The sequence below is a fragment of the Chiloscyllium plagiosum genome, chromosome 6, assembly GCF_004010195.1.
Source record: "Chiloscyllium plagiosum isolate BGI_BamShark_2017 chromosome 6, ASM401019v2, whole genome shotgun sequence".
In the NCBI taxonomy this organism is placed as follows: Eukaryota; Metazoa; Chordata; class Chondrichthyes; order Orectolobiformes; family Hemiscylliidae; genus Chiloscyllium; species Chiloscyllium plagiosum.
This window is the reverse complement of record NC_057715.1, coordinates 64,862,297-64,886,138: the sequence shown is the minus strand read 5'-3', so window position 1 is coordinate 64,886,138 and position 23,842 is coordinate 64,862,297. Positions and strand designations below refer to the sequence as shown.

Genomic DNA, 23,842 nt, shown 5'->3' with positions numbered 1-23,842 from the left:
TTTAGATGTTTCAGACAAGATAGTGAGGGATGTAAAAAGGGTGGAGGTGTTGCCTTTCTGATGGAGGAGAATGTTACGGCTGTACTAAGAGGGGATATCTTGGAGGGGTCATTCAGCGAGGTCATATGGGTTTAACTCAGGGATAAGAAGGATGTAAGCAGTATGATGGGACAATACTGTAGGCTTCCCAAAAGCCAGCAGGAGATACAGGAACTGATATGTAAGCAGATCATGGAAAAATATAAAAACAACAGGGTTATTATGGTGGGTGATGTTAACTTCCCCAATACTGACTGGCAGTCCATTAGTGCCAGGGGCATACATGCAGCAGAATTTGAGAGGACCATCTAGGAGGATTTCTTGAAACAATATACAGAGTATCCAACTACGTTAAGGGCCATATCAGACCGTGTATTGGGGAATTAGCCTGGTCAGCTGACCCAAGTTTTAGTTGGGGAGCATTTTCGGAACAGTGATCGTAATTCCATAAGTTTTAATATCATCACGAATAAGGAGCTCTAATGAAATTACTAAACTTGGGAAAGGCTACTAACAACAGTATTAGGCAGGAACTGGAGAAATTAGATGGAGAATGGCTGTTTTAGGATAAATCCATATCTGACATGCAAGAGTCTTTTAAAGGCCAGTTGATCAGAGCTCAGGACCAGCATGTTCCTGTGAGAATAAAAGATAAGGATGGCAACATCAAACATGGCCCTTGAGAAGTACAAAGGAAACAAGAAAGAACTTAAACAAGAAATTGTGAAGGCTAGAAGTGGCCACGATCGTTCCTTGGATAATAGGATCAAGAAGAATCCCGAAACATTTTATATAGATGAGGAGAATGAGGGCAGCTCGGGAAAAGCTAAGTCCACTCCAGGACAAAGAAGGGGAAGTGGATGAGGTCCTTAATGAGTACTTTGGTGTACACCAGGGAGAAGGACACAGATGATGGTAAGATTAGGGAGAGTTATGTTGATATTTTGTGGCGTGTCACTATTAAGAGGTGGTGTTGGGTGTTGGAAGTATATAATTTGGAGAGGCATGGAAAGGGTAGATAGTCAGAGTGGAAATATCAAATATTAGGGGGCATAGGTTAACGGTGAGAGGGGGAAAACTTAAAGGAATATACTCAATAAAGAGGTTGGTACATGCTGGAATGTGCTGCCGGGGAGGTGGTAGAAGCAGATATGCTAGCAAAGTTTAAAAAGCATTTCTGATGGATAACATCAGCCAAGTTTGAAGTAGGTATCCATGTCTTCTAACAGCCACCTGTTAAGTGCATTTGGGGGTCTGAGGACATCAGACATAAGAAAAAAAATAGCAAGGCAGCTCCCTGGGAATGCTGCACATGCCTGTACAAATATTTAATTGTGGTTACACATCAGCTGCATTTTGAAGAAGTGGAACTGGTCAATTGAGAAATGCTCAAATTCTCCAACTGCACACGCTGCTGCCAGGGAGGTCGTTCTTCATTTTAGGTTCATTTAGGTTTACCAGTGTACTGACATCAGAAGCCCATCAAATGACCTTGTTCCTACCACTATGCATCCTCAACAAAATTCCTCACAATGTCACGGACACAAAGCAAACCTGCAAACAACCAGCCACATCGTCACTGGTCCCCATCAATTTCTCAAATATTCCCATTCATCAACATGTAAGCTAGAGGTGACTTGCCACTCAGCAGGCAAGAATAGGCAAGATGAGGAAGTAAGACTAAAATAAAATCATGTGCTTTCACTAAACAGAAACATATAATGTGGCATTTTGTCATTTAACTAGATGCATACCACTGTACAATTAAAAAACTCTGTTTTTATTTTTCCCTTTTTCCTTCCATCTTGATTTGTTGCAATCCCTGTGACTGGAGTAGCAATGAAGACAGAATCCTCAGATTGCTGCTCTGACTATCAAATTGCTCTTGGCCAAACCCATTTGGGTTTTACAGTCAGTGAAAACTCCAAGGATAGCATCATCTGCACCTGCACAAGAACAGATCTGGCTAATGGAAGATAAAGTCTGATGACAGTGTGGTGGGCACAAGAAAGAACTTGAAGATGCTTTGAATGCAGTTCCCAGTCTGATGTTCCTTTTCTCCATCACCCCTCTCATGGGTCAGCCTCACTCACTGCCATGTTGAATATACCTTGATGCAGCTTGGTACAGCCCTGTGAGGACAAAGCAAAGGCTCCTGTCAACTTACTTAGGGTGGCAGTTGTGCTAGTCTGCCCAGCCAAAGTGTAATTGCAGCATGCATGGTATCATTCGACTGCAGATGATATTCCATGCAGTTGGTCATTCCATCTACACAACAGCATCACAATAATCTGTGACTTCAAATACCTGAGGCAGCCTTCTGCAAACTGCATGCAAACTCTTCCAATGTGATTGTAGGTCTGTCAGTATGTTGTCTGCCCATCAGTGATTCTTTTTACATTAGTTTCACCTGTGATATTGCATTGATGTCGGGTTCATCAGAATGTGCTATGCAGGCAAACAAAAACAAGGAAACCTCAATGGAAATGTTGGGGACATCACAGGGTACCTGCTTCATTGCAGTATCACCCTACATCTACTGAAGGCACCTCAGAGGCCTGGTTCAGCTTTATTGGAGACAGATGTTTTTATTGACCACCCACTCTGCCACTTACAAAATGCACCAATTATTTCCCTCCTGTCCAAGTTGTTAATCTGCATTTGAAACTAAAAGTGCAGGAGAAACTCAGGTCTGTGGAGAGAGAAACTGAGTTAACATCTCGAGTCCGTTATGATTCTTCTACAAGACAGCCATTAATCTGCATGTAAGACTGCCTTAATTTACAAGTCCACAAGATTTGTACAGAAGACAATTACACCTGAAAGGGTTAACTGACGTCATGTGTTAGGCTACATCTATTAGGATATGAAGGACTGTCCCTCGGAGGAGCTAACCAGAGTTGTTAAAGATCTGGTGCTTCAGCAGCTGTAATATAAACTTACTCTTATGTTGAACCCAATATCACAAGAGACAATCATGTACTTAGATACAATGTAACTAGCTATTAAGTAAAGAAGGAGAGTCTTATTAAATTTTATTTACTGGTCATCATGGTTGAGTGTATCATCTGCCAAAGATGGGCATCCTTCTCCACCTAACAACAATCTTTACAAAACTTGAGGATTCACAGTTAACACAATTAAGATGATTGAACAATTTAAAACACTGAACAGTAAAATCAACTGTAACCTGCATAAAATCGCAAATTCCTGTAACAGCTTCTAAATAAATCATTTAAGAGAGAGAAATAACAGCAGTTCAAAATAATGACAACAGAGAAAGAGATATTTAACTCCCTGCAAATGTAAATTCACAAATCCTTCAGACTGAGATTTGTACTGGACTATATGGTCAGAATGGATATGTTAAGGAAACCATATTTAAGTGACTGGAAGTTTTTGGAGTGGTAATAGAGAAGGTTGATGAGAAAGCTGGCAATGTGGTCTACATGGTCTTCCAAAAAGGAGCCTGACACTGTGCCACATAACAGATCTGTTTGGAAAATTATATACCATGAAATAAAAGGGCAAATAGGCTGAGAGACAGGGAACAGACAGCAATGGTTAATCAATACTTTTCAGGCCGGGGGTGAATATAAACATAACATGTGAATATTTGAGATCCTGGTGCTCAAGAGACAATTTCAAAGTTTGCAGACAACAAAATTTGGGAGATCTGAAAATGTAAGTAGTACAGTACAGAACTTCAAAAGGACATTAACACATTGGAGTGGGCAGACTCATGGCAGACAAAACTTAATGCAAAGTAGTATGAGATGATATACTTTGGTACAAAGAGAATAGAGAAACAATCTAAAGGGTGTGGAGGAACAGATAGATCTAGGAGTGTATGTACATACATAAATTATTACAAAGGTGACAGGACAGAGAGAAAGAACTGCTCATAAAACAGTTTTCTAGGCTTCAATTGTAGGGCCATAGAATAGAAGTTATTATGAACTCAAATAATACATTGAGGAAGTGATAAGGTAAGGGAACTGTGGTTTACTATAGAAATTGCATCTCTTGTTAAGTGGAAGAAGGAGGCTTATGTGTTGATGAGACAAGATAGATCAGATGAGACGATGGAGAGTTACAGATCAGCAAAGATAGGACTCAAGCAATCTTTAGCAAATAGAATAAAGGAGAACCCTAAAGCTTTCTATTGGTATGTGAGGAATAAAAGGATGACTAGGGTAGGAACAGGGCCAGTCAAAGACAGAAGTGGGAAGTCGAGTGTGGACCCTGTGGAGATCGGAGAGGTGCTAAACAGACATTTCTCATCGGTTTTCACTCAGGAAAAGGGTGAATATTGTGGAGGAGAAGAATGAGATACGAGATATTAGACTAGAAAGGATCGAGGTTAGTTACAAAGAGGTGTTATCAATTCTAAAAAGAGTGAAAGTAGACATGTCCCCAGGGCCAGATGGGATTTATCTGAGGATTCTCTGGGAAGCTAGGGAGATAGCAGAACATTTGGCTTTGATATTTGAGTCATCATTGTCTACAGGTTTAGTACCAGAGGACTGGAGGATTGCAAATGTGTCCTTGTTCAAGAAGGACAGTAGAGATGACCCAGGTAATTATAGACCAGTGAGCCTTACTTCTGTTGTAGGAAAGGTTTTGGAAAGGATTATAAGAGATAAGATTTAAAATCATCTAGCAAGCAACAATTTGATTTCAGATAGTCAAATAGTTTTGTCAAGGGCAGGTCGTGTCTCACAAACCTCTGAGTTTTTTGAGAAGGGGACCAAGCATGTAGATGAGGGTAGGGCAGTTGACGTGTATACATAGACTTCAATAAAGCCTTTGATAAGGTTCCACATGGTAGGCTGTTGGAGAAAATGCAGAGGCGAGGGTAATTGAGGGCAATTTAGCAGTTTGGATTAGAAACTAGTTTTCTGAAAGAAGGCAGTGAGTGGTGGTTGATGGAAAATATTCAGCCTGGAGTCCAGTTACTAGTGGTGTGCCACAAGGATCTGTTTTGGGACCACTGCTGTTTGTTATTTTTATAAATGACTTAGACACAGGCATAGATGGATGGATTCGTAAATTTGCAGATGACGCTAAAGTCAGTGGAGTAGTGGACAGTTTGAAAGAATGTTACAGGTTGCAGGGGGACTTGGATAAACTGCAGAATTGGGCTGAGAGGTGGCAAATGGAGTTCAATGCAGATAAATATGAGGTGATGCACTTTGGAAAGAATAACAGGAAGGCAGAGTACTGGGTCAATGGAAAGATTGTTGGTAGTGTGGATGTGCAGAGGGATCTTGGAGTCCTTGTACACATCCCTGAAAGTTGCCACCCAGGTTGATAGTGCTATTAAGAAGGCATACGGCATGTTAGGTTTCATTGGTAGAGGGATTGAGTTCCAGAGCAACATGGCCCTACAATTGAAGCGGCTACACTTGGAATATCATGGACAGTTCTGGTCACCATATTTTGGGAAGGATGTGGAAGCATTGGAAAAGGTGCAGAGATTTACTGGATGTTACCTGGTCTGGAGGGAAAATCATCTGAGGAAAGGCTGAGAGACTTGGGTCTGTTCTCATTGGAAAGAAGGCGACTAAGAGGGGTTTTGAATAGAGACATACAAGATGATCAGAGGATTAGATAAGGTAGACAGTGAAAGTCTTTTCCTAGGATGATGACGTCAGCTTGTATGAGGGGACATAACTACAAATTGATCGGTGATAGATGTAAGACAGATATCAGAGGCAGGTTCTTTACTCAGAGAGTGGTAAGGGCGTGGAATGCCCTACCTGTCAATGTAGTTAACTCAGCCACACTAGGGAGACTTAAACAATCCTTGGATAAGTACATGGATGATGATGGGATAGTGTAGGGGGACGAGCTGAGAAGGGCCTATTTTGCGCTGTATTGTTCTATGTTCTATAAGTCTCAGTATAGTATTATGCATAGTTCTGGGCAGCTCATTATAGGAAGGATATGAATGGACTGGAGAGAGTGCAGAAAAGGTTTACAAGAATGATTCTAGGGATGAGATATTCAGGAAGGCATTAGATGATTAATTAACAAACAGTTTGCTGGAAAATGGGGAAAAGGCAGGAATTGGCACAAAGTTAAAATGCTTGCAGACACAATGGGTTTAATGGCTTCTTTCCACACTGTAACAATTCTGTGATTCTGCAGGTCAGATATGGAATTAAAAACAGAAACAATGTCAAGCTTTATCACACCGATGCAACTTTTGTAAAAATAAAAGTGGGACATTTCCAAAAAACGTACAAGACTCAAAAACAACCTCTGAGCCATAAAAATAATAATGCTAATTGCACAAAGAGGATAAAAATCTGATAGCAAACATCTTTGAAAGAAAATACAGTACTTAGACTTAGCTTCATTAGAACACATAATTACATGGTATGAAGCAATCTTTCTTAGGGGTAATAGAGGATTCATCTGAACCAGATTAAATAGGTTAACCATCATCCAACTGATTTCAAACTTGAAATTGGATCAGGTGCCATTATTTTATTTGAAAAAATCCTTTTGAGTAAAATGAAGTTAGAACACTGTCAGAGAATCTCATGGCGTAGGCCAGACACAGCTTACGGTAAGACATAGGACCAGAAGGAGGCAATTCAGCCAATTGAGGTAATGGCTGATCTGATAATCGAGGAGAAAGTGAGGTCTGCAGATGCTGGAGATCAGAGCTGAAAATGTGTTGCTGGAACAGCGCAGCAGGTCAGGCAGCATCCAGGGAACAGGAGAATCGACGTTTCGGGCATCAGCAACCCCACTTTCCTGCCTTTTCCTCATAACACTGGGTTTCCTCACTGATTAAAAATCTATCTCAGTCTTGAATATACTTAATGACCCAGCCTCCAATAGTTCTCTGTGGTACAGAATTCCATAGATTCATTACCCTCACATAGGAAATTGTTCCTCAATGTCTTAAATGGGTGACCCCTTCCTCTGAGATCATGTCCTCTGGTTCTAGATTCTTCCACAAGAGGAAACAACCTTTCTGCATAAACACTGTCAAGTCAAAAGTTTTGTATGTTTCAAAAAGATTGGCCTGAATAGGGTCAACTTGTTCAACTTTCTTCAGCAATTCACAAGGTTAGCCCACCATTAACTCCTCAGGATAATGAGGAATGGGCATCAAATGCATCCCACAAATAAACTTTAAAACAAATTATTTGAGGAATCTAATGGTTTCAAGGGTTCATTATTTGGGGCAAAAGACGACAGGAGAGGCCAGAATCAATATAAAAGTCTGCTTTAGAACATAGAACAGTAGAACACAATACAAGCCTTTAGGCCCTCGATTTTGGCACTGACCTTATATCCTACTGTAAAATCAAACTAAACTATATACCCTTCATTGTACTATCTTCCGTGTGCCTATCCAAGAGTCACTTAAATGTCCCTAATGCATCTGACTCTACTATCACTGCTGGCAGTGCATTCCACGCACCCACCACTGTGTAAAGAACCAAACTCTGACATCTCTCCTAAACCGTCCTACAATCACATTAAAATTATGCCCCCTTGTGATAACCATTTCCGCCCTGGGAAAAAGTCTCTGGTCGTCCACTCTATCTATGCCTCTCATCATCTTGTACACCTCTATCAAGCCACCTCTCAACCTTCTTCACTCCAATAAGAAAATCACTAGCTTCCTCAAACTTACTTCACAAGATATGCCCTCCAGTCCAGGCAGCATCCTGGTAAATCTCCTCTGCACCGTCTCCAAAGCTTCCACATCCTTCCTATAATGAGGCAACCAGAATGGAATATAATATTCCAAGCGTGGTCTAATCAGGCTTTATAGAGCCTTGCGGCTCTTAAACTCAATCCCCCGCTAATGAAAGCCAACACACCGTATGCCTTCTTAACAACTCTATCAACTTAGGTGTCAACTTTGAGGGATCTATGGACGTAGATCCCCAAGATCCCTCTGTTCCTCCAAACTGCCAAGAAACTTGCCTTTAACCCTATAACCTGAATTCAAATTCGACCTTCCAAAATTAATCACTTCACACTTATCCAGGTTGAACTACATCTGCCACTTCTCAGCCCAGCTCTGCATTCTGTCAATGTCCCGTTGCAACCTACAATAGCTCTCCACACTCCACCAACCTTCACATGATCGGCAAACTTACAAACCCACCCCTCCACTTCCTCATCCAAGTCATTTATAAAAATCACAAAGAGCAAAAGAGCTTAGTTGCTTTATTTTACTTGGCTTCACTTACCAACCAATGCTTCCACGGTATTATTGTATGGATATAAAATCTGTGGAACATGACCTGTGCAGTGAAATCAAAAGGCATAAAAATGTCAAGATTATCGTAACAGAGTTTATTAGAAATTACAAAGAAGTTAAATCTTAAAGGCGGCACAGTGGTACAGTGGTTAGCACTGCTGCCTCACAGCGCCAGAGACCCGGGTTCAATTCCCGCCTCAGGCAACTGTCTGTGTGGAGTTTGCAAATTCTCCCAGTGTCTGCGTGGGTTTCCTCCCACAGTCCAAAAATGTGCAGGTTTGGAGAATTGGCCAAGCTAAATTGCCCGTAGTGTTAGGTGAAGGGGTAACTGTAGGAGAATGGGTCTGGGTGGGTTGCTCTTCGGAGGGTCGGTGTAGACTTGTTGGGCTGAAGGGCCTGTTTCTACACTGTAAGTAATATAATCTAATCTAAAGCTGCAAAGCAACTTCCAGATGAAGAAATCCTATACTAATTTGCAAAAGTTACATTTTTAATGATTAGAAATGTATTTAAAAATAAAATCTATAGAAGAATAATCAAGACAAGACCATCCAGGGCTCTGAATGGATTCCTACCAATTTGCACAGCAACAGACTCTGTCCAACTTAATTATACAGAAATTTTAAGTAATAATTATATTCCTTCGTGATGCACATACCTGGATTTAACTGCAAACATATAAGCAAAGGAAAATTACCAAACTAATTATGCATTTGAAAAGGTATTTAAAATAAACAATACATACTATTCTAACCTCTTATTTATTGCTGGTTAGGCTACATCTGAAATAGTGATTTATCCTGTCGTTTCGGGTTCGGCTGAGAGATGGCAAGGCAGGCAAAGTGGTGCAGGAAGATGATGGGTGACATATCTGCTTTCTGACCATTGGCATAGTTGCTAGCAGCAGGAAATGTTAGAGACCAAACACTTGCCCAGAGCCCATTAGAGCCAAGTAGGCAATCAGCAACCTCTTTGAACCTTTTACGAGTGCTTGAGCCATGAGGGAAACCTAGCAGGTAAACTGACAGCCTCAGTGGTTTCCAGGGATACGCCCCCTCCACCACCAATCTCCATCCCTATTAATGCAGGAGTGCCATCTCTTCCACTGCTGATTTTGGTGTCCAGCAGGAGGAAGAGCTGCAGCAGTGACCAGGAAGCTGCCAGGAAGGTGAATCACTGCTTTCAAAACTTACCTCGTGAATAGGTGGAGGATACGCTGAGCAGGAGTCGGCACGGGACTGCTGAGTAAGTGAAGCTGGTTGTGTTACCCGAAACACTACTTAGATAGTGTCTCCCACCCATCCTCCTCCTCTAACCAAAAAAAAAAGGTTCTATGCACCGGATTGGTAAGTTAACTAGTTATTTTTTATTCTTTATTTTTCGACAGTCTCTGGGAATTTAGAATAGTGGGAATGTCGATTAGGGCAGTTGAATGTTCCTCCTGCAGAATGTGAGAGTGAAGTGTCACCGTTAACCTCATCTGCTGGAAGTGCACCCAACTCCTTGGAAACTGTTGGATCATTTGGGAGGTGGAGGGGGTTATTGAGAGGAGTTACAGGGAGGAAGTCACACCTCAGGTGCAAGAAAAAGGTGGATAGGTTAAGTCAGGAGAAGGAAAGGGAACTGGCAGACAGTGCAGGGATCCTGTTGGCCGTTCCCCTCAATAACAAGTTTACCGTTTTGGATATTTCGGGAGGTGTCTGTGTGTGGGTGTCTGTGTGTGTTATATACCGGGGTAAGCCTTGGGGGTACAGGTCTCTGGCACAGAATCTGCTCCTGTTGCTGTTGCTCAGGAGAGAAGGGGGGAGATGAGCAGAGCATTAGTCATTGGGGACTCCATAGTTAGGGGGACAGATAGGAGGTTCTGTAGGAATGAGAGAGACTCAAGGTGTCTTACCTCCCAGGTGCCAGGATTCGCGATGTCTCAGATAGTGTTTTCGGGATACTTGCAGGGGAGGGAGAGCAGCCCCAAGTCATGGTCCACATAGGTAGTAACGACATAGGTAGGAAAAGGAATGGGGATTTAAGGCAGAAAATTGGGGAGCTAGGGTGGAAACTTATTGCGAGAACAAACAGAGTTGTTATCTCTGGTTTGTTGCCCGTGCCACAACTGGAGAGGCAAGGAATAGGGAGAGAGAGGAGTTGAACACATGGCTACAAGGATGGTGCAGGAGAGAGAGTTTCGGATACCTGGATAATTGAGGCTCATTCTGGGATGGGTGGGACCTCTACAAACAGGATGGTCCACACCTGAACCAGAGGAGTACCAATATCTTGGAAGGAAATTTGCTAAAGCTCTTCAGGAAGGTTTAAACTAATTCAGCAGGGGATGGGAACCTAAATTGTAGTTCCAGTGTCCAGGAGGTTGAGAGTAGTGAGATCAGAAATGAGGTTTCAAGGTCACAAGAGTTCACCAGCAAGCAGAAAGGTGGTTTGAAGTGTGTGTACTTCAATGCCAGGAGCATCTAGAATAAGGTGGGTGAACTTGCAGTAGGGGTTGGTACCTGGGACTTCGATGTTGTGGCCATTTCAGAGATATGGGTAGAGCAGGGACAAGAATGATTCTTGCAGGTTCTGGGATTTAGATGTTTCAGTAAGAACTGAGAAGAGGGGGAGGTGTGGTATTGTTAGTCAAGGACAGTATTATGGTGGCAGAAAAGATGTTTGAGGACTCATCTACTGAGGTAGTATAGACTGAGGATAGAAACAGGAAAGGAGTGGTCACTCTGTTGGGAGTTTTCTATAGGCTTCTGAACAGTTCCAGAGCTGTCGAGAAACGGATAGCAAAGATAATTCTGGATAGGAGCGAGAGTAACATGGTAATTGTCGTAGGGGACTTTAACTTTCCAAATATTGACTGGAAATACTATAGTTCAAGTAGTTTAAATGGGTCAGGTTTTGTCCAATGTGTGCAGGAGGGTTTCCTGATAGTGTGTAGACAAGCCAACAAGGAGCGAGGCCACATTGGATTTGGTCCTGGTTAATGAACCCAGCCAGGTGTTAGATTTGCAGGTAGATGAGCACTTTAGTCTTGGTGACCATGGTTTGGTTATCTCTACTTTAGTGATGGAAAAGGATAGGTATATACCACAGGGCAAGAGTTATTGCGAGTGGAAAAGTAATGATGATGCAATTGGGCATGATTTTGGATGCATAGGATGGGGAAGGAAACTCCGGGGGATGGGCACAATTGAAATATACAGCTTATTCAAGGAACAGCTACAGCGTGTCCTTGACAAGTATGTACCTGTCAGGAAGGGAGGAAGTTGTCGAGCGAGGGAGCCATGGTTTACTAAAGAAGTTGAATCTTTTGTCAAGAGGAAGAAGAAAGCTTATGTTAGGATGAGACGTGAAGGCTCAGTTAGGGTGCTTGAGAGTTACAAGGTAGCCAGGAAAGACCTAAACAGAGAGCCAGGAAGGAACATGAGAAGTCGCTGGCAGATAGGTTCAAGGAAAACCCTAAAGCATTCTATAAGTATATCAAGAATAAAAGAATGACAAGGGTAAGATTAGTGCCAATCAAGGATAGTAGTGGGAAATTGTGCGTGGAGTCTGAGGAGATAGGGGAAGCGCTAAATGAATATTTTTCCTCTGGGAAAAGACAATGTTGTCAAGGAGAATATTGAGGTACAGGCTACTAGACTAAATGAGATTGAAGTTCACAAGGAGGTAGTGTTAACTATTCTGGAAAGTGTAAAAATAGATAAGTGCCTGGGCCAGATGGATTTTATCCTAGGATTCTCTGGGTAGTCAGGGAAGAGTTTGCAGAGCCTTTGGTTTTGATCTTTACATTGTCATTGTCTACAGAAATAGTGCCAGAAGATTGGAGGATAGCAAATGTTGTTCCCTTGTTTAAGGAGTCGGGACAACCCTGGTAATTATAGACCAGTGAGCCTTACTTCAGTTGTGAGTAAAGTGGTGGAAAAAGTTTTAAGAGGTAGCATTTATAATTATCTGGAGAGGAATAAGTTGATTAGGGACAGTCAATATGGTTTTGTGAAGGGTAGGTCATGCCTCACAAATCTTATTGAGTTCTTTGAGATGGTGACCAAACAGTTGGAGGAGGGAAAAATGGTTTGTGTGATGCATATGGATTTCAGTAAAGTGTTTGATAAGGTACCCCACAGTAGGCTATTGCACAAAAAACGGAGGCATAGGGTTGAGGGTGATTTAGCGGTTTGGAACAGAAATTGGCTGAAAGAAGACAGAGGGTGGTGAATGATGGGAAATGTTCACCCTGGAGTTCAGTTGTTAGTGTACCACAAGGATCTGTTTTGGGTCCATTGCTGTTCATCATTTTTATAAATGACCGAGATGAGGGTGTTGAAGGATGAGTTAGTAAGTTTGCTGATGACACTAAGGTCAGTGGAGTTGTGGATAGTGCCGAAGGATGTTGCAGGTTACAGAGGGACATAGATAAGCTGCAGAGCTGAGCTGAGAGGTGCAAATGGAGTTTAATGCAGAAAAGTGTGAGATGATTCACTTTGGAAGGTACAGCAGGGATAAGGAGTACTGAACTAATGGTAAGATTCTTAGTAATGTAAATGAGCAGAGAGATCTCAGTGTCTATGTATATAAATCCCTGAAAGCTGCCACCCAGGTTGATAGGGTTGTTAAGAATGCATACGGTGTGTTAGCTTTTATTGGTAGAGGGATTGAGTTTCAGAGTCACAAGGTTATGCTGCAGCTATACAAAACTCTAATGCAGCTGCACTTGGACTATTGCGTACAGTTCTGGTCACCGCATTATAGGAACGATGTGGAAGTGTTGGAAAGGGTTCAGGAGGTTTACTAGGATGTTGTCTGGTATGGAGGTAAGGTCTTACAAGGAAAGGCTGAGGGACTTGAGGCTGTTTTCATTAGAGAGAAGGAAGTTGAGAGGTGACTTAATTGAGACATAAGATAATCAGAGGGTTAGATAGGGTGGACAATGAGAGCCTTTTTCCTCGGATGGTGATGGCTAGCACAAGGGGATGTAGCTTTAAATTGAGGGGTGATAGATATAGGAGAGATGTCAGAGGTAGTTTCGTTACTCAGAGAGGAGTAGGGGCAGGGAACGCATTGCCTGCAACAGTAGTAAATTCCCCAACTTTAAGGGCATTTAAATGGTCATTGGATAAATATATGGATGATAGTGGAATAGCGTAGGATAGATAGGTTTCAGATTGGTTCCACAGGTCGGCACAACAGAGGGCTGAAGGGCCTGTACTGCACTCTAATGTTCTATCTCCTCTCAGCAACACACACAAGAAATAATGTGACTTTTCAGATTTAAGCAATGAGCTATTACCATCGTTGAGCAGAAAGCAGTATTTTGGAAATGTCCTTATTAAATTGCATCCAGAACTTTCATGCAATTATCAGGGGTTTGTCCACAATTTATTGAATGAAAAATATTAACAGAATATGGATGAAGGGATGGCGCACACTTATAAAATATCTGGATGAATGTTATTTGTCAACATAATTCTTAAGGAGAGTATTTGTAGTAGAAGAACACAGTGTTTGCTCAATGTAGAAGTATAACACATGAAGCAGTGATTGGAATTCTGAGCTTCAACTAAAAGCAACTGGGACATTATGTCAGTGGCAGGGAAGTTATTGGAGAAGTTTGCTGGTGACAAGATTTACTCACATTTGGAAAAATATGGATTTATTAGCAATAGGCAGCATGGTTTTATGTGGGGAAGGTCTTGTCTCACAAACTTGATTTGAGTTTTTTGAATAAGTGGCAAAGATGATTGATGAGGGCAGGGCAGTAGGTGTTGTCTACATGGATTTTAGCAAGGTCTTAGACAAGGTCTCTCATGACAGGCTGATAGATGAAGTCACACAGTATCCGCAGTGAGCTGCTAAGATGGATATAGAACTGGCTTAGTTACAGAAGACAGAGCGTCACAGTGGAAAGTTGTTTTTTTCTGACTGGGGATCTGTGACTAGTGTTCTGTAGGGATCAGTGCTGGGACTCTAGTTGTTTGTAATGCGTAAATGATTTGGAGAAGAATGTGGAGGAGAAGTGGTCTGATCAATATGTTTGCAGATGAAACGAAGATTGGGGGAGCTACAAATAATGAGGAGGATTGCCAGAGGATACAACAGGATATAGATAAACTGGAGACTCGGGCAGTGAAATGGCAAATGGATTTAAATCCAGACAAATGCGAGGTAATGTATTTTAGAAGATCTCATCCAGTAAAATACAGTAAATGGCAGAACCTTCAGTAGCATCACCAATCTAGGCATATGGCTCCAGTTCCCTGAAAGAGGCAACACAAGTGGATAAAGTAGTCAAGACAGCATATAGCATGCTTGCTTTCATAGGTTGGGGCAGATAGCATGGAAACTAGCAAGTCATATTGCAGCTATTTTGAACTTTACTTAGGGCACATTTGGAATATTACATACAGTTCTGGTTGCCATACTACCATAAGGACATGGAGACTTTGGAGAGGGTACAGAAATGATTGACCAGGATCTTGTCTAGTTTGGAGGGTATTAGATATGAAGAGAAATTGGACAAAAGTGGCTGAATTTCACTTGAATGTCAGAGGATAAGAGGCAACCTGGTGGAGGTTCACAAAATTATGAGAGGCATAGATAGAATGGATAGTCAGAGTCTTCTTCCCAGCGAAGAAATGTCAATTAGGGCGCATGGGTTTAAGCTAAAAAGTTTAAAGGAGATGTGAGAGGCAAGTTTCTTTCTTATACAGAGGATGGTAGTGCCTGGAATGCATCATCAGAGGTGATGGAGGAGACAGATACAATCGCATCATTCAAGAGACATCTTGACAAAAAATGAATAGGTGGGAAGTTGAGGAATTTGGACCCAATAGAGGCAAAAGATTTTTAGTTTATGTTGGCGCAATCTGGATGGGCTTCTTGTTTTTTATTTTGTTCTTTATTTCAATTAATCTGGTTAACATCCAAATTGGCTGCATTTAAACATGATAGTATCAACCATTATACTGAGAAGTACATTATATTTATCTTAACATAAAATTTTGTTCTGGGCCAGAACTGCCATTTGTTTAGATTAGAGTGGTGCTGGAAAAGCACAGCAGGTCAGGCAGCATCTGAGAAGCAGGAAAATCGACATTTCGGGCTAAAGCCCTTCATCAGGATTCCTGATGAAGGGCTTTTGCCCCAAAAGGTTGATTTTCCTGCTCCTCGGATGCTGCCTGACCTGCTGTGCTTTTCCAGCACCACTCTAATCTAAACTCTGGTTTCCAGCATCTGCAGTCCTGACTTTTGCCTAGAACTGCCATTTGTGACTGGAGGGAGTGATTAAGGTAAACTTCTACCATAAATGATGGAAGGATCTGATACTTTCCCGACCCTTTACCAACTCAGTGTCATTATCAGAGCTGCTTTTATGAAAACCCACATGCACATGGTTGCCTATATCCTAAAATATTAAGTTCAAGCAAAAATAGGTTCGAACCTTGACTGAGAAATATCTGATCTCTCCAAACTCTAGTATGCCAGCATTAAGTCCACAGTTGCATATAAACTAACATTTCCTATTTCTGATGGATGCCCTTTGAAATTATTTTAAATGTATTTGCATTGTCTATTGGCGCATTGTTTCAATTCAAATCTGTGGAATTATAGCAAAATTCTTGACACTCAGAATGGTTACAAATGCTAATATTGAAATTCATAGTGAAACCCGTGCCTTCCCTTTCAAAAAGGGTTATAATTTACTGACAGAGCTAATGGTATTTTTAAACAAAACAAACTATATCTGCTAGTTTCTTACCTGAAGTATTATTGTAGTGTATGGATAGACTGGAAACCTCACTGCTGCTGATGGATTCACAGATGAAGATAAACATAATCAAGGACACAGTCATTCTGCAGCTCTAACAAAATTAGATTGAATGGATCGTTTTGATTTTGCTTCAGACAGTCCTAGTGGCGAATAAAGTTAAAATAAGTACTTCCGTGAAGGATGTAGAGGAAGTAAAGCAATGATTATAAATTTTTGTTAATTCAGCACAACTGAATCAATTTTGCAATAGACAATTCACATCCGTCTCAACAGTTGCTTTTTAGCTGTTAATTACAGAGGCTGAAAATCAATATTTTGCCAATCTACATTTTTACCATTGGTCTTAGAAAAACTACTTTGTGTGACAATCTAAGAATATGCAGCAGCAAATTACTGCAGATGCTGGAATCTGAACTGAACATGAAAAATGCTAGAGATCACAGCGGGTCAGGCAGCATCCATGGAGAGAAAGCAAGCTAATGTTTTGAGTCTAGATGACTTTTCGTCAAAGCTTCATTTCAGCTCTGATGAAGCATCATCTAGACTCAAAATGTTAGCTTGCTTTCTCTCCACGGATGCTGCCTGACCCACTGTGATCTCCAGCAGCGTTTGTTTTCAAACTAAGAAAATGTTCAGATGTAATTTTACACGAATAGAGTTTGTAGGATAAATTCAAATGCACTTTTGATTACTTTCAAACAGACTATTTCCGGAAGCAAACTCTGTAATCAGATGTAATATAGAGAATATTTGGTTCAAGGCTACCCACTGGGTATCAAGATTTACAAACGTTGAAATTTCCTTCAACTCCACGTCAGTAAACTTTCTTTAGTGCATCTTAGCACATCAGCCACAATCTCTTGAACTTCTGCCAGATGATGAGCAGCATTTCTGTTCTACTTAGCCTCAAGCTGACAGGTTAATCCAGATCAAATTATTGGCTTATCGTATAAGGCATGAATCAATGAACATCCCCACTCATCTTTCAGTTTCTCCTTATCCCAATCAAGGTGTGTTACATCTCTATCTTATTGTTATCAACATGAAATATCTTGTATTTGAGCATGCTAGCTGCCAATAAAGAGGAAACTAATTAAAGTCTATTTGCATTGAGGGAAGGGCAACGCAAGCAAATCTAGAGTTCCATTGAGTATGAAAGTGTCTATGATGAGATTATGGTGAGGCAGAAATACAGTACTTATCACGTTTATCAGATGGATAATACACTTAAAAATCAGGCTCAGTACAAGGAGTTCAAAGGGGAATTGAAAAAGCAAGAAAAGAAGAACAGTATGGTAGTTAGCATAAAATGGAATATACAGATGTAGGGTTGCTTAGCAACCAAAAGAGAATTTTCAAAATTGAGTTCGCTCTGGCAGGGTGGTTAGGGAGAAACTGATCACATTGGTGGATGGATGAAGAAGCAGAGAGAATTTTCTTTTCAAAGACTGTGTCAAGGGTACTAAATGAATGCTTTTTATCGGTTTTTACCAGGTCATGGTGAAAGAGAAGGTAAAATCAACATTTGTTGGTCATAAAACTGATCAGAGTTGGTAGTTGATAGGCTGACTGGATTTAATGGGGATAAAGCACTAGGACAAGATGCATCCAAGATACTAATGGAAGTGAAAGTGGAAATCGCAGATACTGCAACTAATTTTACAATCCTCAGATATAGGGATGTTATCAAAGGACTACGGAATTGTTAATGGTACACTTTAAAAGAGTGTGGAAAATTTGGTTCAACTTGTCCACACCAACCAGACATCCCAATGTAACCTAATCCCATTTATCAGCACTTGACCTATACACACCTAAACCGTTCCTATTCATATACCGATCCCAATGCCTTTTAAATGTTCTATTTATAGCCGCCTCCACCACTTCCTCTGGCAGCTCGTGCCATAAATGCACCAGCCTCTGCTTGAAAAAGCTACCCCACAGGTCCCTTTTAAATCTTTCCCCCTCACCTTAAACCTATGCTCTCTAGTATTTCTCTCACCTTAGGAAAAAGACCTTCGTTATACACCCTATCCATGCCCCTCATATTTTTATAAATCTCTAGAAAGTCACCCCTCAGTCTCCAATGCCCCAGAGAAAAAAGCTCCTGCCTATTCAGCCTCTCCCTATAACTCAAACCTTTCAATCCTGGCAACATCCTTGCAGATCTTGTCTGCACCCTCTCAAGTTTAACAACATGTCCTATGGAAGGATGACCAGAATTGTACACAGTATTCTAAAAGTGATCTTGCCAATGTCCTGTACAGTTGCAACATGACATCTCAACTCCTACATTCAATGTTCTGACCAATGAAGGCAAGCATGCCAAACACCGTCTTCACTACCCTGTCTACCTGCGAGACCATTTTCAAGGAACAATGCACCTACACCTCAGGTCTTGTTGTTTGGCGAGATATTCCAGTGGTCTACCGTTAATTGTATAAGTCCTGCCCTGGTATGCCTTACCAAAACATAACACTTCATACTTATCTAAATTAAAATTCATCTGCCACTCCTCAGCCCATTGGCCCATCTGATCAAGGTCCCATTGTACTCGGAAGATTATCTTCTCTGTCCACGACATCACCTACTTTGATGTCATCTGCAGACTTACTAACTATTCGTCCTGCAAGATCTGCATAGAGGCAAATATCCCGTAACCAGGTCACCCTTTATTTACTTGCGCATACAGTATTGGCTAGAGCCAGCCAGCTCAGAGTCACTCCCTGAACTGAGGAGATTCTAATCTCCTGGTGGTTACATTGGTCAGCCAGGGGTTTCCTGATTGACCCAGGTTAACAACCCCAATCAACAACCTCAATCAACCAGATCAACCTCGTTCCAATCACTACACCTCTTATATTCACATCCAAATCATTTATATAAATGATGAAAAGCAGCCCTCAACCACCACCCTCTGTCTCCTACCTTCGAACCAATTTTGTATCCACTTGGCTAGCACCCCCAGATCCCATGTGAAGTAACCTTACTTACCGGTTACCATGCAGAATCTTGTTGAATGCTTTGCTGAAGTTCATATAGCCAACTTCAAAAAAAATGCGGAAAGAAATAAACAGCAACTACAAACCAGTTTGTTTCTAAAATCTTACCACTGAGGATAAACTATGTTCAGATGAAAATCAATAGCCACTTAGACAAATGCTACTTAAGGAAAGTGAGCCTGGATTTAAGAGCATATTTAGCTAACCTGTTTGGTGTGTTATTTTTGATGAAGTAGAGCGAGTAGATAAGGGCATGGTATTGATATGGTGTACATGGACTTGCAAGAAGGCATTTGATAATGTGCTGTCTAACAGGTTTGAGAGATGTGCCAATGGGATAAAAGGATCGGTGTAATACGGATATGAAATTAGCCAGAGTGACAGTGATTGCTATTCAGTGATTTACTTTTGGACTGTATGAAAACTTATAGTGGTGCTCCCCGGGGCTGGGGTTGAAAGTCCTCTGCTTGATATATACAAATGATGTATTTTATACACTTTGGTGTACTGCTCAGAACTCGCAGATGTCACAAAACTTCCAAATATTGTGATTTATGAGGAGGATCTTATAGAACTTCAAAAAAGACACAGGCAGTTTAGCGGAATGGGCAGACATGTGTCAGATTAAATTTAATGTTTCCAGAGAGAAGGAACTTCAGTTACAAAGATAAACTGATAGAAGCCAGGACCATTATCGTTGGAGATCAGAAGGCTAAGACAAATGATTGCAGTGTTCAAAAATCATGAATGGTCTGGGGTAGTGGAGGGCGAGAGACTGATTATATTGGTGAAAGGATCAAGAATAATATGGCATTCATTTAAAATAATTGTCAAAATACGTAATGGTATCATGGGAAAATCTTTTCTTTTATGCAGTGAGTGGTTAGAATCTGGAACGCACTGAGTACGTGGTGAAAACAAATTCAATTCTGGCAGTTGAAGGGTCATTATCCAAAATGAAAAACTTGTATAGCCAGGGTGAAAAGACAATAGTGTGAAGCAAACCATCACTATTTGCTAATAAGAATTTTTGCAAAGAGCAAGCATAGGTGCGACAGAAAATGTAAGAAACATGTACAGAACGTGAAAGAAGACTACATTCTTTTGAATTAGTGGAGGTAAAACCTCAGCTCTTTGCTATGGAGAGAAAAATTGAACTTCAAGAAAGGAAACAGAACAAAATACCAGCTCTGTATCATCACTCTAATGAAAACATTGCTAATTTACAGAAAGATCTGGAACAACTTGCACATAAAATAGATTTGGCTCAGCCAAAGCAGCTACCACAACTTCATTTTGAGCTCAAAACAATGCTGGGAAAAATGATAAACCTACAAAAACAGATGTAGAGGAACTGCAAGATCAGTCATGACAATCCTTTCAGAAATGCATGCCTGCAGTGATGCTCCAGTGAAAGAACTCAAGCCAGACATAGCAGAAATCAAATAACCATTGCAGCAGCAGGTGGAAAAAGACCAGGTTTGGAAGAAAGCAAAAAGGGAAACTTGTTGAAGATGATGGACAGTCATTAGAGCAGATTAAACTGATGATACACTGGACCAATCTAAAGCTCAAACCTTGATAAAATTAGAAGAATCTAGATTATTAACCAAAATCTTCTATATGACCTGTATACTTGTAAGGGACAAAACAATGAATGTCAAGATGATTTGGGAATGATGGTCAGTGGCTAATCTGGAATGTAGTACATTAGTATAAGCAAATTCTGGAGTAGCAACTGTAGTCCATGAACAAAAAGCTTGGAAATGTATTGAGAAAATGTCACCATCATAAGACCTGGATGTATCAGTAAATTACCAAATAGTAATGGTACTTGATTTAAGTCTCACTTATTACTGTGTTTCTTTTGTAAAAGAGGATACTGAATGGGTACTTTCCATTGAAACCAGTTTGCCTTTAGGAACATTATATGCTGAGTGCATGTGATATTGTGACTTTGCCTGGCAATTTGTCTTCTTTGGGTTTGCAAGCAGTGCATAGAAATCAGTTGGTTTCGTGCAATGCTGGCTTGAAACATGGTTTACTGTTAAGTATGTAGGTTAGCTCGCTGAGCTTGAAGGTTTGTTTTCAGATGTTTCGTCACATCATCAGTGAGAGTCTCTGGTGAAGCGCTGGTGGTACGGCCCGCCTCTCTATGTATAGGTCTTGGTTTCTTAAGGTGGGTGATGACATTTCTAGTTTGTTTTTTCAAGGGAAGGTGAATAGAATCTAAATCGATGTGTTCATTGATGGAGTTCTGGTTAGAATGCCAGGCCTTTAAGAATTCTCCTACGTGTCTTGATTTCGCCTGTCCAAGGATGTGTGTGTTGAACTTCTTTGTCTTTATGTATAGAAACTAATGAGAGTGGGTCGTGTCTTTTGGTGGCCGGTTGGTGTTCATGTGTTCTGTTTCCTACTACTTTGTCTGATGTAGTGTTTTTTTTTTAAACCAGTTCTTGCATGGTATCTTGTAAATGATGTTAGTTTTGCTGGTGGTATCTATTGGATCCTTTAGTTTCATTAGTCGCTATTTAAGTGTATTGGTGGGTTTGTGGGCTACCATGACGCCAAGGGGTCTGAGTAGTCTGGAAGTTATTTCTAATGTGTCTTTGATGTAAGGTAGTGTGGCTATAGTTTTTGGTTGCGTTGTGCCTGCTTGTATGGGTTTGTTTCTGAGCAATTGGCAGATTCTGTTTATTGGGTACGCGTTTTTCTTGAAAACGTTGTATAGATATTTGTCTTCTGCTTTTTGTAGTTCTTGAGTGCTGCAGTGTGATGCAGCTCCACGTGTGTGTGCTGGGATGACTGCTTCTGAAGATAAGTATTTTGTCCGTGTATGTTGTTTTTCTGTAGACGCTGGTTTGAAGCTCTCCATTGACTGTACATTCAACTGTCACGTCTAGGAATGGGAGTCTGTTGTCATTCTCCTCCTCTTTTGTGAATTTTATCCCTGCCAGGATATTGTTGGCATTGTAGGTTTCCTCTAATTTGTTCAGTTTTGTGATGACAAAGATGTCATCCATGTAGCAGACCCAAAGTTTGGTTTGGATAGATGGGAGGGCTGTTTGATCAAGTCTCTGCATTACTGCTTTTGCTATGAGCCCTGATATAGGTGATTTCATAGGTGTTCCATTGGCTTGTTTGTAGGTTTTGTTATTGAATGTGAAGTGGGTGGTGAGGCATATGCCCACGAGCTTGACGATGTTGTTTTTGCTGATGAGGTTGGTGCTGTCTGGTGTTTGTGGTCCTGGGTTTTCCTCGTAGAAGACCATTATTTTGGTTCTATCTTGGTGTCTTTGGTGCTGTTCAGGAATTCTTGGCAACCAAAATCTATAGCCACAATACCTTACATCAAAGACATATCAGAAATGACTTCTAGACAACTCAGACCCTTGGCATCATGGCAGCCCACAAACATACAAACACACTTGTTTTATTGAGATAGGTCTCTTGATTAAACTTAAGATATAAGCAATAAGTATTAACCTGGAGCAGTGTTTTGTAGAGGAATAAGACAGTGCTATTTTCTGGGTCTGCAGATTGAAAGAAGCAAAAATGGCCCTCAGTAAAGTGATATGCTCTTCTTGTTCGATGTGGGAGTTGAGAAAGAGTTTACGGGTTACTGAGGATTATATCTGCAATAAATGGTTGCGAATCCTATCAGATTGAATGGATCGGTTGGAGAGACAGTTAGAGGCAATGAGAAATTTACAAGAGCAAGGGGATGTGATGAATGGCAGTTATAGGAAGAGGGAAAAATTGCAGATACAGTCACATAGATGGGTTAATTCCAGGAAAGAGAGGGAAGCAGTTCATGTAGGAGTCATCTGTGGCTATCCCCATTTCAAACAAGTATGCTCTTTTGGAAATGTAAGGGGTGATGGAGTCTCAGGGGAATGTAGCACGATCAGCCAAGTTTCTGGTATTAAGACTGGCTCTAATGCAATGATGGGTAAGTTGGGTTCCAGGAGATCGACTGTGTTAGGGGACTCTCTAGTCCGAGGTACTGACAGACGTTTCTGCGGCTAGCAGCAAAAAATCAGAATGTTATGTTGCCTCCCTGGTGCCAGGGTCAAGGATGTCTCAGAGAGCTTGCAGAATATTCTCAAAAGGGGAGAGGGGCCAGCAGGAAGTTATTGTACACATTGGAACCAATGTCATAGGAAGGGAAAAGGTTGAGATTCTGAAGGGAGATCACAGAGAGTTAGGTAGGAATTTAAAAAGGATGTCCTCAAGAGTAGTAATATCTGGATTACTCCCAATGCAATGAGCTAGTGAGGGCAGGAATAGGAGGATAGAGCAGATGAATACATGGCAGAGGAGCTAGTGTATGGGAGAAGGATTCACATTTTTGGATCATTGGAATCTCTTTTGGGGTAGAAGTGACCTGTACAAGAAGGATGGATTGCACTTAAATTGGAAGGGGACTAATATACTGGATTTGCTAGAGCTTCTCAGGAGGATTTAAGCTAGTAAGGTGGTGGTCGGGGGTGTGGGACCCAGGGAGATAGTGAGGAAAGAGATCAATCTGAGACTGGTACAGTTGAGAATAGAAGTGAGTTAAAACAGTCAGGGCAGTCAGGGACAAAGCAGAGAACAAGGTAGGACTGATAAATTAAACTGCATTTATTTCAATGCAAGAGGCCTAACAGGGAAGGCAGATGAACTCAGGGCATGGTTAGGAACATGGGACTGGGATATCATAGCAATTACAGAAACATGGGTCAGGGATGGACAGGACTGGCAGCTTAATGTTCCCGGATACAAATGCGACAGGAAGGACAGAAAGGGAGG

The 23,842-nt window shown here is 41.1% G+C and overlaps 1 protein-coding gene across 1 annotated transcript in view; it reads right to left on the bottom strand.

The window, feature by feature from the left end:
- LOC122550651 (interleukin-1 receptor-like 2) overlaps nt 1-16,286 on the bottom strand; it is a 33,539-nt gene extending 17,253 nt beyond the window's left edge. The window contains exons 1-2 of the mRNA XM_043691729.1: nt 16,035-16,286; nt 8,265-8,318 (exon numbers count right to left, since the gene is read on the bottom strand). Coding sequence (XP_043547664.1) covers nt 8,265-8,318; nt 16,035-16,128 — 148 coding nt within the window. The 5' untranslated portion in view covers nt 16,129-16,286. The remainder of the gene's footprint in view (nt 1-8,264; nt 8,319-16,034) is intronic.
- Nucleotides 16,287-23,842: the final 7,556 nt, after the last annotated feature.